Here is an 18,282-nt window from a genome sequence, read left to right on the forward strand (position 1 = left end):
TAAGGCACTTGACTGCTCACCAGAAGGATGGCGGTTCAAACCCACCAGCCACTCCTCAGAAGGAAGGTTGGGCAATCCTACTTCCGTAGTGATATTGCCTCGGAAACCCAAGGAGGGGTCGCTATGAGTCGGGGCCGACTCGACGGCAAATAACAACAACAACAACAAACATCTTTCTGGTATTCTTTGCTTTGGGCAAAATCCATCTGACATCAGCTATGATATTCCTTGCTCCATGTCCCTTTCTGAATCCAGCCTGCATTTCTGCAAGTTCTCTGTCAATATACTGCTGCAACTATTTTTGAATTATCTTCAGTAAGATTTTACTTGTGTTTAATATCAATGATATTGTTTGATAATTTCCACATGCTGTGGGATCACTTTTCTTTGGAATGGGTACAAATATGGATTGCTTCCAGTCAGTTGGCCAGATAGCAGTCTTCCAAATCTCTTGGCATACTGAGTGAGTGCCTCCAGTGGCATCCATTTGTTCGAATATCTCAGTGGATATTCCTTCAATTCCTGAAGGTTGTTTTTGGCCAATTCTTTCGGTGCAGCTTTGACTTCATCATTCAATACCATTGGTTTTTGATCATATGCCACCTCCTGAAGTGGATGATCATCTACCCATTCTTTTTGGTACGGTGACTCTGTGTGTTCCTTCCATCTTCTTTTGATGTTTCCTGCATTATTCAACATATTGCCCATGGAATCTCTTCAATATTGCAATTCAAGGCTTAAATTTTTTTCCTCAGTTCCTTCAGTTTGAGAAATGCTAAGCATGTTCTTCCCTTCTACTTTTCTCATTCCAGGTCTTTGTGCATTTCAGTATAATAACTGACTTTGCAACAGATTTGCCCAGGGCAATATGTCTTTTGATGTCTTGACTGCTCCTTCCATTGGTGTTGATTATAGAACTAAGTAACATGAAATCTTTGACAACTTCAGTCTTTTCTCCATTTATCAAGCTGCTCTTTGAAATCTTTTGTTCAGCTGTTTTATCCTGTCGATTCTTCCATTTGCTTTAGCTACTCTTTGTTGGGAGCTCTGGTAGCATAGTGCCTACGACATTTGACTGCTAACCAGAAGGCTGGTGGTTCAAACCCACCAACCACTCCTCAGAAGGAAGGTTGGACAATCTACTTCCGTAGTGATACTGCCTTGACAATGCAAGGATGGGTTGCTATGAGTCGGGACTGACTCGACAGCACATAACAACAACAACTACAACACTCTTTGTTTAAAGGCAAGTTTCAGAGTCTCTTCTGACATACGTTTTGGTTTTTTCTTACTTTCCTATGTTTTTCATGACCTTTTGCTTTTTTCATGGATGATATTCTTGATGTAATCCCACAATTCCTTTGGTTTTTGGTCAGTGGTGTTCAGTGTATCACATCTATTCTTTAGATGGTCTCTAAATTCAGGAGGGATATGTTGTTGTTGTTGTTGTTTGCCGTCGAGTTGGCCCTGACTCATAGCGACCCCTCCTTGGGTTTCTGAGGCAGTATCACTACGGAAGTAGGATTGCCCAACCTTCCTTCCGAGGAGTGGCTGGTGGGTTTGAACCACCAGCCTTCTGGTGAGCAGTCAAGTGCCTTAGGCACTATGCTACCAGAGCTCCTAGGAGGGATATAATCAAGGTCATATTTTGGCTTTCATGGACTTCTTTTAATTGTCTTCAGCTTCAACTTGAACTTGCATATAAGCATTGGATGGTCTGTTCCACATCATCTCCATTCCTTGTTTTGGCTGAAGATATTGAACTTCACCATTGCCTCTCGGCACAGATGTAGTCAATCTGATTCCTGTGTACTCCATCTGGTGAATTCCACGTATATAGGCACCATTTCTGTTGTTAAAAAAAGGTATTTTTGATGAATAAGTCATTGGTCTAGCAAAATTCAATCATGCCATCTCCAGCATAATTTCTATCACCAAGCCATAATTGCCAACTACTGGTGATACTTCTTTGTTTTCAACTTTTGCATTCCAATCACCAGTGATAATCAATACATCTTGATTGCATGTTCAGTCAATGTAAAACTGCAGAAGTTGATAAAAATCTGCAATTTCCTCATCTTTGGCTTTGGTGGTTGGTGTGAAATTTGAATAATAGTAGTATTAATAGGTCTTCCTTGAAGGTGTATGGATATTATCCTATCACTGACAGCATTGTACTTCAGCACAGGTACATACATTCTTTGTGATGATGAATGCCATACCAGTGTTCTTCAATTTCTCATTCCTGGTGTAGTAGATCATATGATCATCTGATTAAAAATGGCCAAAACCAGTCAATTTCAGCTCACTAATGCCTAGGATATTGATCCTTGGTGCATTCCATTTAATTTTTGACAACTTCCAATTTTCCTAGATTCATGCTAGGAATGAATATATATTCCATGTTCCAATTATTAATAGATGTTTGCAGCTGTTTCTTCTCATCTTGAGACATGCCACATGAGCAAATGGATTTCCCAAAAGCTTTACTCTATCCACATGAAGGTCAGCTCTACTCTAAAGAGGCTGCTCTTCTCCAGTCATATTTTGAGTGCCTTCCAACTTGAGGGGCTCATCTTCTGGCACTATAACAATGTTTCAGGGCTATTCATAAAGTTTTCCAGTTGTATATCAGACAGTGTTTCACTGCTCTTTGTAAGGTTTTCACTGGCCAATTCTTTGAGAAGTGAATGGCCTCTTCTTTCTTCTGAGTTTCTCTTAGCCTGGAAGCTTCGCTGAATCCTGCCCACCCTGGGTAACCTTGCAGACATTTGCAACACTGGTGGCATAGCCTTCAGCCTCACAGCAACACCTGAGCCACCATAGGATGACAAACTGACAGACAAGTTTGTCTTCCTTAGTTGTTCCAAATTGCTCTGCTCATTTCCTGGTCTCCCCTGCCCTGCTTGCTTACCTGGCTTGCCCCTGGGATTCTCCATGCCTGCAGACAAACACCCACCTTCCTACTACACCCAGGCTGGCTTACTGTGGTCTGCCTCCAGGCCTGCTGCACACATGCAAAAAAACACCTAACACCCACCTTGCCACTATGCCCAGGCTGGTTTGCTGCCATATGTATGTATGTATGCATGTATATATATATATATACACATATATATGTATAATATGAACAAGATGGAGTGACACAGTGGCTGGAACAATGGCCTCAAACATAGCAATGATTGTGAGGGTGGCTCAGGATCAGGCAGTGTTTCATTCTGTTGTACACAGGGTTGCTATGAGTTGGAACCATCTCAATGGCCTAAAAACAACAAATATATACATGTATGTGTGTATGTGTCTGTATTTATTTACTTTTAAAACCCAATAGATGTCATTTTATTTCCCGCATCCAAATATTTCCTCCTCACACACTGCAGAGGTCAAACCACCACTTCATGTTGTTGCTATTATTGTTATGTGCTATCAAGTTGGACCCGACTCATAGCTAACCCTCCTTGGGTTTCCAAGGTGGTATCACTATGGAAGTGATTGCCCAACCTTCCTTCCAAGGAGTAGCTGGTAGGTTTGAACTGCCAGCCTTCTGGTTAGCAGTCAAGTGCCTTAGGCTCTACGCCACCTCATGGTGAGTTCTGTATAAATGTCTTTAACTTTCTGTCCATTTAGTTATCTTTTGTTTGTTTGTTGACTCATTTATACAGCAAGTATTTACTGGATACCTACTATGTCATGCATTGTAGTTTCTGTTAAACCAAAAAAACCAAACACTGCCATCGGGTTGAATCCGACTCATAGGAACCCCTCCTTGGGTTTCCTAGGCAGTATCTCTATGGAAACAGATTGCTCAGTCTTTCTTCCAAGGAGTGGATGGTAGGTTTGAACCTCTAGCCTTCTGGTTTGCATTAAGCCGAGAACCTAAAGGACATTGCCAGTGAAATAAACACTTTTCAAAAAGTAAGACATGTTTATTCAAGAGTGGCTTTTCACAAGAAGGTGTGTTTTACCACATTCTTCAGTTGTATATACTTTAACCTCTGACATTTACACATTTATAAGAGAGAATTTTTTAAAAAAACAAAAATTCTCTTGCTGTCTAAGGTTTGAAAGAATGTTTCCTCTAGACCAGTAGAAATGTTTATCATCTTGAGAAGTGTTGATAATTAGATGGAAGCAATGGTGTTCTTTGAAAAAATAACTTATTTCATTCATCACTGAAACTTCAGAAAGTTCTCCATCAGTTCCACTGTCTCCTACACAGATCAGTGCATTGTCAATGACATCACTTACAACGTGAACGACACATTCCACAAGCGTCACGAAGAGGGACACATGCTGAACTGTACCTGCTTTGGTCAGGGCCGGGGCAGATGGAAGTGTGATCCCATTGGTGAGCAGCCCCCTCTCCTTGAACAAATTGGACCCTGAGAAAAGTTAGCAAGTTTCAAATAAGGAGAGCTGTTTGATTTGAAGGCCTGAAGTTGGCTCCAGACTTTGATCAGTGGCTTACAGAGAGCTTTACAAAGTCTTCTCTCTAATCATGGACCAATATATAATCTTGATAATAATAGTCATCTTTTTGTTCGTTTGTTGACTCATTTATACAGCAAGTATTTACTGGATACCTACTATGTCATACATTGTAGTTTCTGTTAAACCAAAAAAACCAAATGCACTGCCATCGAGTCAAATCTGACTCATAGCGACCCCTCCTTGGGTTTCCAAGGTGGTATCTCTACGGAGGCAGATTTCCCAGTCTTCTGAGGAGTGGCTGGTAGGTTTGAACCTCCAGCCTTCTGGTTAGCATTCAGGTGTCTCAGGCCCTACATCATCATGGTCCCTCCCCTCGCAAAGCTTATATTTTTGTGGAGATAATCATCTATTTGTGTTGAATTTGGTGACAACTGCAGATTTAAAACTGAATAGAGTTCTTTCTTTGGTTCTGAACCTTAAAGATAGTCCACATTATGAAAGAGAACTTTGCTTTGTTTACTGGCAATAACAGGAGCAAAGGATTATGCCAGTAAAGACCTCCCTCCAAAATACTCTATTTTTCTTGGCTCCCCCTTATAATGCATTTGAGCCAATAGTTGAGTTGAGCCTTGAAAGAGCTGAATTACGAGCATGGCAAAGTTTAAGGTAATCCATTAATATTCTTCTACTGAAAGAGGCAGTTTGATCACTAAGAAAACAAGTCTAGTCAGCTGATAACAGCTGTTTGTTTGACCTGAGATTGCCAGGTGACATGCCTGAGAGCTTTTCTTAGAAACTACTCAGCAAGGATTCATAGTTAAAGTAGTTCATTCATTTATGTGTAGAATTGCCACCAAATTTGGAGGATGCCTATAAAATGAAATTACTGCAGATTTTTGTCCTTGACATTATAATGGTAAACCATTTGCATTAACATGGGTTGAAAATAGATCTGATATATTCTTTTCTCAAATTAATATTTAGCTATTAATATTTATCTCTATATAGATAATAAAATTAAAAAATAGTTACATTTTTATTTAGAAATATTAGCCTTTTAGAAAATGAAATATTCCTCCCAATGAGTCCTTCCTTTTTTTTTTTTTTCTTTTTTCATACTAACTGTCTTATAAGGTAGAGAATGTTTGTAGAAAAAAATATATTTTTCAACTGCTTCTTATTTTAAGGAGAGTTACGAGTTTTTATTCGAACTATGAATGCATGGCTCTAGCACAGTGAAATTAATTTTGTAGCTTTAAGTCTTCAAGTCTGGCTATCTTTATTTTTGCATATCCTAGATCAATGCCAGGATTCAGAAACTCGAACATTTTATCAAATTGGAGACTCATGGGAGAAGTATGTGCATGGTGTCCGGTACCAGTGCTACTGCTATGGCCGCGGCATTGGAGAGTGGCATTGCCAACCTTTGCAGACCTATCCAGGTATGTAACTTGATAGCTGCAAATTGATAACTGTCCAATGGGATGTAAAAAACAGCCACGTCATTATTTACTAATACTCTGATACCTAACTTGGAATCTCCTTATCCTTTCCCATCCTTCTCTCCTATCACTATCTAATAATCAATCAAATTTTTGACTAGAGTGATATTCCTTTCTCCACAAGTAAAAGGTGTTAAAGGCTATGAGCATGTATGTGCCTGTATGTCATTTTGTTTCTAACACTGAAGAACATTCCATTGGGCTAAACCACTCTGGCTAGGTCATCTTACAGTCTTATCCTTACTACATGAAATAGGCAGAAATCATGAAGTGAGTTAGGATGGGAGTATAGGACTGAAGTTTTACATTATGATTCTTAACAGAAGTTTTATGGAAAAGTCACATGAAATACAATATAGGGTTGGTGTTAATTCAACATTTCATCTAGATCCTTTTTGAACACTGAAGTTTTCATTTGTTTAATCAATTGGATTTTGGAACAAAGCACCCTGGGCCAAGAGTTGAGTAACTTGGTCAGTTCTCTGTCCACACAGTTCAAACATTCTCAAATGTTTATTTTTGGGTTTTTCCAGGTCACAAGGACATAATGCCTACCTGTAGGTATTATTAATTCATTTGAAGAAAAAAAAATTGACCTTAATTATCACTGAGTGATTAATTATAATAAAACATGTTGAATTATGAGGGTCTGATTTTAGGCCTTGGCTATTTGTGCAACTAGTGAAGGGCAAAATTTTCCTAGCGCTCTGTTTACTTTAGACTTAAAACATGGCCTATATTCAGAAATAAAAAGAGATTTTTAGGATGTCAGAAGCTACCTGTGACAGAAATTAAGAGTATATTAACTAAGTCCTTCCATAATGTGATAAGGAATTCATTATCACAGAGAACAAGATCTCTAATAACTTGCCAAAGGCAGTGTTCGACAGAGCATGGGGCCTGGCTCTGTTTATTCCTCTAAGGATTTACATGTGAGGCTTGCTTCTCCATTTCCTCATCTGTAAAATGGGGAGACTGTAGCTGATTATCTTTAACATGGTTTTCAGCACTGACCATCTAACAAGTTATGATCCTCCACACCAACCACCCAGATGTTCCCTTTCTATAAACTCCTTCTCTCCCCAGCCCTCATGCACTGTTGAGGCTGCTGAAGGTGACTTGGCTTTAGTGGGCTCATGAAGAGATTAGCCTGGCTCTTAAATTGCATTCCTTGGTGTAGAAGTAACTTAAAATAATGTCTTAATTTTAATAATATTTTGACTGGCTCTGACTGTAGAAGTACTGTATGCTTAGAAAGTATACACTGTTTTTCTCTTGTTTACTTTTTTTTAAATGATACAACCAAAGAATAGAAACTTCTAAAAATATGCTGTCTGATTTCTGTGTTTATGATTGTATTGACAATTTGCTGAAAATGATCACCTTCTCAATGATTTAGATAGACTTTTTTTTTAACCCTTCCCTCTCTGTCTCCTAAAATAAGCTCATCCTCATAGCTGCTGGTAGGAAGCATTTAGGTGGATTTAGGGGGACGTGCCAGAAATGACATCTGAATGGGAGTTCTCCAGTGCCATAGTTGTCTCTGTTCACCTTGTCCCTACTCTTTAATGAGGGTGATGACAAAAGCCATTGGGCAGAGAGGACATTGAAGGAGAGGAGATTGGCATTTGCTCTCTGATATGTGGTTTGGTGCTTATCTGTCTATCTGGTTTGCTCAGTGAGTCAGACCTAGGTTGTGGGATTTTGAGTGAGGGGATGAATAAAGGAACAGCAGATTACCAATAGGTTGTCTCTGAGCCTTGTCCTGTTTGTTCCTCCTACAGAGGACTTGGTAGAGTTGCTCAAACAAACAGAAGATAAGAGACATTTCATTTGTCAATAAGCAACCAGGAAAACACAGCCTCAGCAAATTAAATAGAGGAAAAGAGGACGGAGTTGAAATTCATAACTGTTTAACTTCTCTGGGGTCACTGTTGCTGGGAGTTACTCGTTTTGGCCTTATTTTACACTAGTTTTAAAAGTATAGAAATTGCATTGTATCTTCACTTAACAATTGTATTGTTATTCTGATCATATTGAATAAGAGAAGGGAGTAAAAGGTGGCTTAAAAATGAGAAGCTTCACAAGCTGAATATATAAAGATGTCACAGTGGTAAGTGCTAGCATATTTAAAAAGTTATATTAAGTACCCAGTATCAAAGAGATTTTCAAAAATTTACATCTAAATTATGTCAGAATTTTCAGCTTTCCTACCTTTAAATTGTATGTAGTGTTAGGTAGAGAATAGTGACAATAGGAATGTAATTGACCCTATAAATAACTCACACAGTCTCTTCACTCTCTGGATAAAATTGTGCTGAGTGCATGGAATTCCTATTGCTGTTCAGTGCAGTTCCCTTAACTTGGGCTAGGGTGTAAACCTACATGTTAATTGCAATGCTTGAAGTCTTAAGAAACAACAGGAACTTTTATAGTTTTGCTTCACCGTTTTTGACTGGTGTAAAACTCATTATCAAAAAACACCAAGCCAATTGCTTCTACCTGACCCCGCGTGCCGAGCACAGCAGCTCCATGGGGTTGCCAAGGCCGTGACCTATGAGGAAGCAGCTCCCAGGCCTTTCTTTCAACCAGTAGTCAAGCTGCTTGTGTAATGCCAAACAGCAACATACTGCCGTGGAGTCAGATTGGACTCACAGCGACCCTTCCTCGGGTTTCTGAGGCAGTGTCACTATGGAAGTAGATTGCAAGGTCTTCCTTCTGAGGAGTGGCTGGTGGGTTTGAACCGCCAGCCTTCTGGTTAGCAGTGAATGTCTTAGGCACTCTGCCACTACCCTCCGAAGTAGCCTTTTTCTTTTCCTTTCCCTCCCCTTTACTCTCCTCTCTTTGTGAATGGAGGAACATGATAAGGTTTAAAGGTGGAGAGGAAAGATCATTTGTGTTGTCTTTTTAGAACTTAATAGTCATTTAATCATTGTAAACTTTTTCCTCTCCAAATCTTGGTTGACAAACTAAAGTAAATGTCATGCTTCTTTTTTACCTGAGGAAATTATTAGTAGGATTCCTTAAAAGGATCCATTTTTAAAGACTTGATGCCAGTTAGCATATATAATTTAAGGGCAAGATACTCTTATATTTACTGATTTACAGGGAAGTATTTAAATAGTCCCATCTTTAGAAGTTTGATTCAGTATTTGTCTTTAAAATGCATTATATTTGTAAGGAGCTTCATGAACAGAAGAAGTGATTCAAAGAGGGACATGAAATTGGCTTCTGCCAGTTAATTAAAACAAACAGCTTACTCCATGAAGGAGCTATCCCATGAAGGACTCACCATGTTAAGTGGAGAAATGAGAGTGTTAGACATGAATGTTTATATTCATGTGTCTTAAAAATATATGTGTGAAATGAAATTCAAAGAATATTTCTTTGGTTAGTCTCCAACCAACTTTTAGTTGTTCCTAGTGTGAAAGTTCTAGAACTATGAGTTCACACAGATAGGCAGGTTATAGATTTGTTCTGCTAGAGAGAACTTTGTTTCCAAAGAGAATTTAACACCTAAGATAACAAATAAGTTAGAAAAAATATATTTTTTTTTCTTCTGGTAACTCTCAGAAAACTTAAATCTGTTAATAATCTGATGAAGTGCTTTATTAAAAGTGCAAAATTTTGCTCTGTTTGATGGAATGGTATTTAGACATAAGGAAGATTATTACAAGTAACTTTAGTTTTACTTCTAGTCACTTGAAACTTAGACTGTTAAGAAAAAGACAGTGTTTAGGAAAAAGTATTCTATTCTGCAAGAACACATTTTCCAGCTATTTCATAATTAGCCTAAATTTAAGAAATTGATTTCACATCCCATATTTTGCTTAAAAAAAATCAATATCATACTTTAAATTTTGTTGGCAATAGCCATATACATTAAGATGTGGAAATACCGGATTTAGTGTATACTTTAGAACGTCATTTCAGAAGACAACTGCTTTTGGGGGAAACAAAAAGTTTGACCTATTAATTATTTGACCAATCAGTGCTATAATTTAAAAGCATACTTCTTTAATAAGTTTTTTCCCAAACTGAAAAGATGCTTACACTGATAAGAATTAAATCTAGATCCTTAATTATTACTTCTATCTATTTGTGTAAGATTCTATTCCATTTGAATTTTGTCTTACATCATGTCCTATGGCCTTTGGAGTATTGTTTCTGTCTTAGATAGTAGAATCAGTTCTTGATGAAAGCCTTCACTAAATACAGTTTGCTTGAAAAGAGGCTAAATAAATAAATTGTTTTTAAAAATAGGTGAATGAATTTTGTATTCTATATTTCTTTATTTGTATTAGAGTAGTTTCACAATTTTTTCGTAATTCTTACTTTGAAACAAAATCAAACCAAACACACTGCCGTCGAGTCAGACCCGACTCATTGTGAACCCTCCTTGGGTTTCCAAGGCGATATCACTACTGAAGTAGATTGCCCAACCTTCCTTCCAAGGAGTGACTGGTGGGTTACTTTGAAAATGGAGGCAAAAAGAGCAAGTTAAGAGGTTTTGTTAAAAACGCATTTTTATTTCGTTTACTATAAACAAATTCTACTGGCATTTCTCACATGAAGGACAATAATTTATCAGCTAAACAAGAATATGCTGCTTAGATTTCAGATGTATGTAAAAGTATCAATTTAGATAATTTCTACTATACTCACATTTACTGAAAAGTAAAATTGTCTTTAATGTGATTATCTATATAGACTAAATTTTAATTTGAAGTGAGTGAGCATCCAAGATAATTAAATTCCACCTCTATTTTCAGGCTCAACTGATCCAGTCCAAGTCATCATCACTGAGGGCCCCAGTCAACCCAACTCTCACCCCATCCAGTGGAATGCACCAGAACCCTCTCACATTTCCAAATACATTCTCAGGTGGAAACCTGTGAGTATCCCACACCCAGGAGACATTGAGAATCTGAATTTAACAAGTCTTTGGGGCTCCCCCACACCCCAGCTTTTAAGCCTACAGATCTAATTAACAATTCATATAGCTGTTACATTTGTTTAATGACCAGCCAATATGTGTTGTTGTTGTTGTTATATGCTGTCGGGTTGGACCCAACAGATAGCGACCCCTCCTTGGGTTTCGGAGGTGGTATCACTATGGATGTAGATTGCCCAACCTTCCTTCCAAGGAGTAACTGGTGGGTTTGAACTACCAGCCTTCTGGTTAGCAGTCAAGTGCCTTAGGCACTAAGCTACCAGAGCTCCAGCTAATATGTAGCTTATCTAATTGACATGTAGATTTAGCTTTCTCACTGTTTAGAAGAATTTCACTCTTTATGTAAGAAAGATCTTAAAGAGGACTTAGAAATGATAATGCTTACAATTATTCTTACTCAATATGGGGAGCTCTGGTGGCATAGTGCCTGAGGCATTTGACTGCTAACCAGAAGACTGGTGGTTCAAACCTACCAGCCACTCCTCCGAAGGAAGATGGGGCAATCTACTTCTGTAGTGATATCTCCTTGGAAATCCAAGGAGGGGTTGCTATGAGTTGGATTCTACTTGACAGCAGTGAGTTTGGTCTTTAGGATTACTTTCATTTATAAAATATATTTATGGGTACTTATATCTAAGAAATATAAATGGGTACTTAAATATTTGAATTATTGAGCAACTGGTTAATTGTTTTGAAAAAAATTGGGAATTAGAAACATACTTTGACTTATATTAGTTTAGAAATTGACACTTGAAGCCTCATCTTGTTTGAAGCAAGGATGTTTCTCTACTACACACTTTATGGCAGTGAGTTTTATGATTCATCACATATTAATGAAGTTGGACAGGATATGAAAATGTGAACTGGAAGCAAAAGATTAAATAAACAGAAATCATATTCTTCTGCCATCTTGCCCAAAGTTGGTTAACCTCTTTGATGGGTTAGTTCATATTCAAGAATGAGTCATAAATCCAGACTAGTTGACCTTTGCATGTGATGGTCCCAGGAGCTAATTCACAAAGCAGTATGATGCCTTTGACTTTTTTCACCAAGGCAAGAAACTTAAGTTCCATTCCACTAAGTTAAAAGATAGAATATATAGACTTTTTCCATTTCAGAAAAGAATATATCTCTGTTCATTGTAGAAATGAAAGAAAGTTAGGAGGGATGAAACTTATGTTCATTATATGAAGATACTCATATTAAATAATTGAGCTGGCAAAAGGAAGGTGCTTAGCACCTGTTTAATATAACCTTGGGCATGTGACTTACTTCTCTGTTTCTTTACCTACAAAATGGGGCAATAATATCACTACCTCACTGGGAGAGATGAGGATGAGGTGAGAAAATGCAAATACAACAGCATAGTGTGACACACAGTCAGCCTTCAATACCCGTTAGCTAAAAACAAAAAAACAGATGCACTGCCATCAAGTCGATTCTGAATCATGGAGACCCTATAGGACAGAGTACAACTGTCCTATAGGGCTTCCAAGGCTAAATCTTTATGGCAGCAGACTATCTAACCTTTCTCCTGCAGAGCGGCTGGTGGGTTTGAACCACGAACCTTTTGGTTAGCAACTCAATGCTTTAACCACAGCCACCAGTGCTAACAAACTCTGTTGAACGCCATGCGCCAATTCCAATTTTCCATGGTTTTTCTACAGAATGAAGTTTCATAGTTTCCTCATTCTTCTTTGTAGACTACTAAATAACATCACTGAATTTTGTGGGATTTTTATTTTTTTTTATTTAAATTTTTAGAAAAATAGTCCAAATCGTTGGAAGGAAGCAACCATTCCAGGCCACTTAAACTCGTACACCATCAAAGGCCTAAGGCCAGGTGTGGTCTACGAGGGACAGCTCATCAGCGTCCAGCAGTACGGCCCCAGAGAGGTGACACGCTTTGAATTCACCACCACCAGCCCGAGCCCACCTGTGACCAGTATGTACCCACCTCCTCATGTTTGCCCCTGAGTCTGTCAGAGCTGGGTGCTCCTCAGAAAGTCCTTTCTTTTATAATTCGTGGGCATCTGTGAATGGCGCCCACATTTTTAAAAAACGACATTCTGCAGAGGAAGATAGTAAATGTCCTCACTTTTCCCTTTCTGTGACTCTCTAGGCAACACTGTGACAGGAGAGACAACACCCTTTTCTCCAGTCGTGGCCACTTCTGAATCTGTGACTGAAATCACTGCCAGCAGCTTTGTGGTCTCGTGGGTCTCGGCTTCAGACACTGTGTCAGGGTTCCGTGTAGAATATGAGCTGAGTGAGGAAGGAGATGAACCACAATACCTGGGTAAGCTACGTCGGTGACTCCTCTCAGGTTTGAGTGGCTGTTGGTAAGCCCCATGAGGGCCGGAGGGGGCGTCCAGAAAGGTGGTCAGTGTGGTTTAAATCAGTGGACAGTTCAGATTGAACGAACCACCCTCAGCTGCGTGGAAGGGAGGAACTGACCCTTTTTAGAACTCAGCTGGATTTTTCTTTTGTTTCTTTTTTTTTTTTAAGTGTAAGGATGAACTTTATTACCAACAAACATTCTTTTGATGGCTACAAATTACATCCTGAAAGCGGAACCCTACATAGAAACCCAGGGAGAACATTTTGCCTGTGCAGAAATACTTTAGGAAAGTTACTCATTTAACAAATCCACCCCCGTTCACAATATTATCAGTTATAATGCTCTTTTTCATAGGGTTCAGCTGGGTTTTTGTCACGTTTTTCTGGTCCTTGATGTGACTACCTTATGTGTTTGCCTAGGTACAGGTCTATACAGCAAAAATTGTTTTCTTTATGGAATTCATTGCCAGTATGAAAGCTTCAGTAGAAAATTTTATTTTGGGGGAGCGTGGTATAGTACCTTCATGCTTCTCAAATTCTTAGGGTTATGGGGCCTTTTAAAAACTTTATTAAATTGTAAAATACATGCTGAAAAGTTTCCAAATCAGAAGTGTATAGCTGGATGAATTTTGATAAGGTAAACGCACTCACGTGACCAGCATCCAGATCAAGAAAAAACATTTCTTCTACCACGCTCCCCATTACACCCTCCCAATAACCACACCCTGATTTCTAACTATTAGGGGTTATTTTTTAAAATTTGGGGGTGGATTATAAAATCATACATATTTGGAGAAAAAACTGGAAAATTAAAAAAAAAGCTGGAAAACAAATTATCTCCCAGTACAGTAGCAATTCCTACATATTCATTAGAACATTTCCTCCTAGTCTTCTTTCTCCCCTCTATGACTATATGGGATAGAGACAGTGTGGTGCAGTGGTTAAGTGCTCAGCTGTGAAGTAAAAGGTCAGTGGTTCAAACCCACCAGATGCTCTATAGGAGAAAGATGTGCCACTCTGCTTCCATAAAGATTGACAGCCTTGGAAACCTTATGGGCAATTACAGGGTTTTTATGAGGCGAAATTGACTCAAAGGCAGTGGCTTTGGTATGGATATATAGTTTTAAAAATACCCTTCTTATAGGCCGTGGTGTCTTTTGAGGATTTATTTATTCCTTTTTCATTTCAAAGATCTTCCAAGCACAGCAACTTCTGTGAACATCCCTGACCTTCTGCCTGGCCGAAAATACATTGTCAATGTCTACCAGATCTCTGAAGAAGGAGAGCAGAGTCTGATCCTGTCTACTTCGCAGACAACAGGTACATGTGCACTACATGGTGTTTAAAGTATCTCTTTCTGTAAAACATAGGCCTCATGTTTTCCTCATCTCTTCCACTCTTCCTTTGTTAGCACCTGATGCACCTCCTGACCCTACTGTGGGCCAAGTGGATGATACCTCGATTGTTGTTCACTGGAGCCGACCTCAGGCACCCATCACAGGTCAGCTCAGTTCAACCTCCTTTGCTTGGGCTGTCATGTTGATTTTGACAGTATAGGTGGTGAGGGAGCAGATTCTAATTTGTAGACAAGCCAATCATTTTAAGTTTTCCATGTAATTGACTATGGACTATGGTAGAGAGTTGTGTGTGTGTAAAATTAATTAAGAATATGAATAGTTTCAACCCTTACCCTACTTTCTTGTGGATCATTCCCCTCTAATCTATTTTGCCCACCCCCCTACACATACACACACACACACACACACACACAGTGCAACCAGACCAAAATCTCTAAAGCCAGCTCATTGGGTTGTTAAGGCAGACATTCCCATGGTTGAAAAAGGATTGTTGTTAGCTGCTGTGGAGTCAGCCACTGAGTCATGGCAGCCCTATACACAACAATCAATGCATTACCCCGTCAGGTGTCATCCCCATAATCTTTTGAGGATGAGATTGGTGTGAGCCGTAGGGCTTTCATTGGCTGATTTTTAGAAGTAGATTGCCTTTCTTTTTAGAAGTAGATAAACTTTTCTTCCTAGTCCATCTAAGTCTAGAAGCTCCACTGAATCCTGTTTGGCATCATAGTATATGCAATTACCAGTAACAGACAGGTGGTGGCTGTGAATACTATACATTGGCCAGGAATGATTTTCCTGACAACCTCCCTGTGAGTGTTGTTCTTTAAGAGCTAAGACTTGCCTTCTTAACTCATCAGTTGGCTCAACTGTTTCATCTTTGAAGATCTTAAAAGAGCAAAACTCCCTGCTCAGAATGTTCATTAATTGCTTCTGTTGTCCAGAGTCCAAAGAGAAGTCAGTTTAACATGAATGTTTTCACCTTATGGCTTTGCTAATCACCATTTATTCAGGATCTTGGATCTTCACAGATTGTATTGATTGTTAACATGGTTTGCATAATTGTTCTTAATTTATCTTTATCTTGAAGTGGCAATGTTGAAAGAGTCAAAAAGAATCACTAGTTCTTAATTCATTAAGCAAGAACCTAAGATTAACCAGAATAAGTGGAATTTGTGACTTTTTAGTGTTTGTTTCATAAAGCAGTATATCTTATTTCTTCTCTTGAATTTGTAGGATACAGAATAGTCTATTCACCATCAGTTGAAGGTAGTAGCACAGAACTCAACCTTCCTGAAACAGCCAACTCTGTCACCCTCAGTGACTTGGAACCTGGTGTTCAATATAACATCACTATCTACGCTGTAGAAGAAAATCAAGAAAGTACTCCTGTTTTCATCCAGCAAGAAACCACTGGTGTCCCACGTTCAGGTATCTTTAAAAAAGACACTTCAATGATTGATGTAATTGGTCTTATTGAATCATATACGTGAAAAATACTGAATTGGCAAATGTTGTATTACCTATACTTTTATAACAATTTTAAAAATCGGATACTTCTTATGGTATCTCATCTCTTAGAGTTTAACAAGATAAAGTGTTTAAACTGTCCTAAAGGAACAAACCTGTTCTTGGAATGTGCTCGTTTAATTAGCCTCCTAGGGAGGTCTGGAAATGTAAGACAAAAGAAGGATTGTGTCCCCAGGAAAGCTGTTTTGTCTGTGTCAACACTTCTTAAGTGCAAGTAATCTTATAGATTAGTTCATCTCTAAATTTATTAAATCTGCTGAAATGCCTACACTATAAAGTAACTTAGGAGCTCTGGTAGCATAGTGCCTAAGGCAGTTGACTGCTCACCAGAAGGCTGGCGGTTCAAACCCACCAGCCACTCCTCGGAAGGAAGGTTGGGCAATCCTACTTCCGTAGTGATACTGCCTTGGAAACCCAAGGAGGGGTCGCTATGAGTCGGGGCCAACTCGACGGCAAACAACAACAACAACATAAAGTAACTTACCAAAGCCAGCTATTTGCCTTCCTGATTAAAAACTAACAACATTAAGTCTTCATGTTTTTCCTCAGAGATTTAAGGGTCAGTTCATCTGTTAGTCTTAAGTATTACAAAATATATCAATAAAATGAAAACCACCACATTCTTTCCTGTAATTGTCATAATGGAAATTATGCATGAAAATTCATCTACTTACCTACATATTTTAGGTAAACACTTCAAATTTCCTAATGTAAGCAGTATAACTAAACCACAAAAACATAATGCCAAAAAAGCACTCCCTGTGGTTAAGAGACAAAAGCTTAGCATTGCTCTGGAATGAAAAAGTCTATGAATTGGCTAATACATCTGGGACAATGGCTTTTTTAAAATAATCTTCTGCAGGAATTGTGAATGACGGATTGTCTCTTGTCTGGTAGATAAAGTTCCTCCTCCCAAAGACCTGCAGTTCGTGGAGGTGACAGATGTGAAGATCACCATCATGTGGACGCCCCCTGAGAGTGCAGTGACTGGTTACCGTGTGGATGTAATCCCCTCCAACCTGCCTGGGGAGGACGGCCAACGGCTGCCCATCAGCAGGAACACCTTTGCCGAGGTCACTGGGCTGTCCCCCGGGGTCACCTATTACTTCAAAGTTTTCGCAGTGAACCAAGGGAGGGAGAGCAAGCCTCTGACGGCCCAACAGACCACCAGTAAGTCCTGCTCTAGGCTCGCCCTCTACCCCCAAACTCTCCACGCTCCCTTCCAACTTGGGTTGAGAACAGACAGCATAGCACTGACTCCCAGGTTTACATCTTCTTGTTGTTGGTAGTTGCTGCAGAGTTGGCTTTGCCTCATGGCAACCCTGCGTAGAACAGAAGGAAACGCTGCCCTGTTCCGTACCATCTTCACAACTGTCGGTGCACTCAGATCTATTGGTAATGCCACTGTGTCTTCTGAGTGCCTTCCCATCTGGAAGCTCCTCTTCCGGCTACATGTCACACAGGATTCTGTTGCGATCCATAGGGTTTTCAATGGCTAATTCTTAGGAGTAGAGCCCCAGGCCTTTCCTCCTACTCTTTCTTAGTCTGGAAGTTCCACTGAAACGTGTCCACCATGAATGATCCTGCTGGTACTTGAATGACCGGTGGTCTTGCTTTCAATGTCATAGCCCCAGCAAGCCACCACAGTATGACATTATCACAAACTGACAGATGGTTGAGGGGTTTACATCTTAGAAACAGGAAAACACTCAGCCGAGAAGGGAATGGATAGTTGATGTGAAGCACAGTTAAACTTAAAACAAAACCCACATAAGTTCCATGAAGGCTCAGTGGTAACCCATTTCTAAAATATACATACCAGGGGACTTACCACAACCTAATTTCCTCTGCTTATGGAGACATGGATCAATAATTTGAGTACATTTTTATGTAACCCGATAGGTCTATAGCAAACTTAAAATGTAGGTTCTTAACACTTGTACATTAGAATAATTTATAAATTATAGCTGCTAAAAACATTTAGTGCTTGTTGGGTACCAGGCCCTCAGCTCAGTGCTTTATAAGCATTATCTTATTGAATGCTTTCAACCTTATTATATATTATTATTATAATATATATATTATTATTTTTCAGATATAAAACAAAATATTCAAAATATGAGTCCATTCTACAACATCTGAAAAACTTAAATTCTGTGTCAGGAAACAA

At 39.1% G+C, this 18,282-nt stretch overlaps 1 protein-coding gene across 1 annotated transcript in view; it reads left to right on the plus strand.

The window, feature by feature from the left end:
• Nucleotides 1–18,282, plus strand: part of FN1 (fibronectin 1) — an 80,197-nt gene that overhangs the window by 17,116 nt on the left and 44,799 nt on the right. Inside the window, exons 11-19 of the mRNA XM_007959848.2 lie at nt 4,220–4,348; nt 5,730–5,873; nt 10,706–10,827; nt 12,652–12,832; nt 13,010–13,186; nt 14,419–14,547; nt 14,639–14,728; nt 15,819–16,013; nt 17,010–17,282. Coding sequence (XP_007958039.1) covers nt 4,220–4,348; nt 5,730–5,873; nt 10,706–10,827; nt 12,652–12,832; nt 13,010–13,186; nt 14,419–14,547; nt 14,639–14,728; nt 15,819–16,013; nt 17,010–17,282 — 1,440 coding nt within the window. The remainder of the gene's footprint in view (nt 1–4,219; nt 4,349–5,729; nt 5,874–10,705; nt 10,828–12,651; nt 12,833–13,009; nt 13,187–14,418; nt 14,548–14,638; nt 14,729–15,818; nt 16,014–17,009; nt 17,283–18,282) is intronic.

Source organism: Orycteropus afer, unplaced genomic scaffold (assembly GCF_000298275.1).
Source record: "Orycteropus afer afer isolate SDZICR_OR568_19922 unplaced genomic scaffold, OryAfe1.0 scaffold00002, whole genome shotgun sequence".
NCBI classification, from domain to species: Eukaryota; Metazoa; Chordata; class Mammalia; order Tubulidentata; family Orycteropodidae; genus Orycteropus; species Orycteropus afer.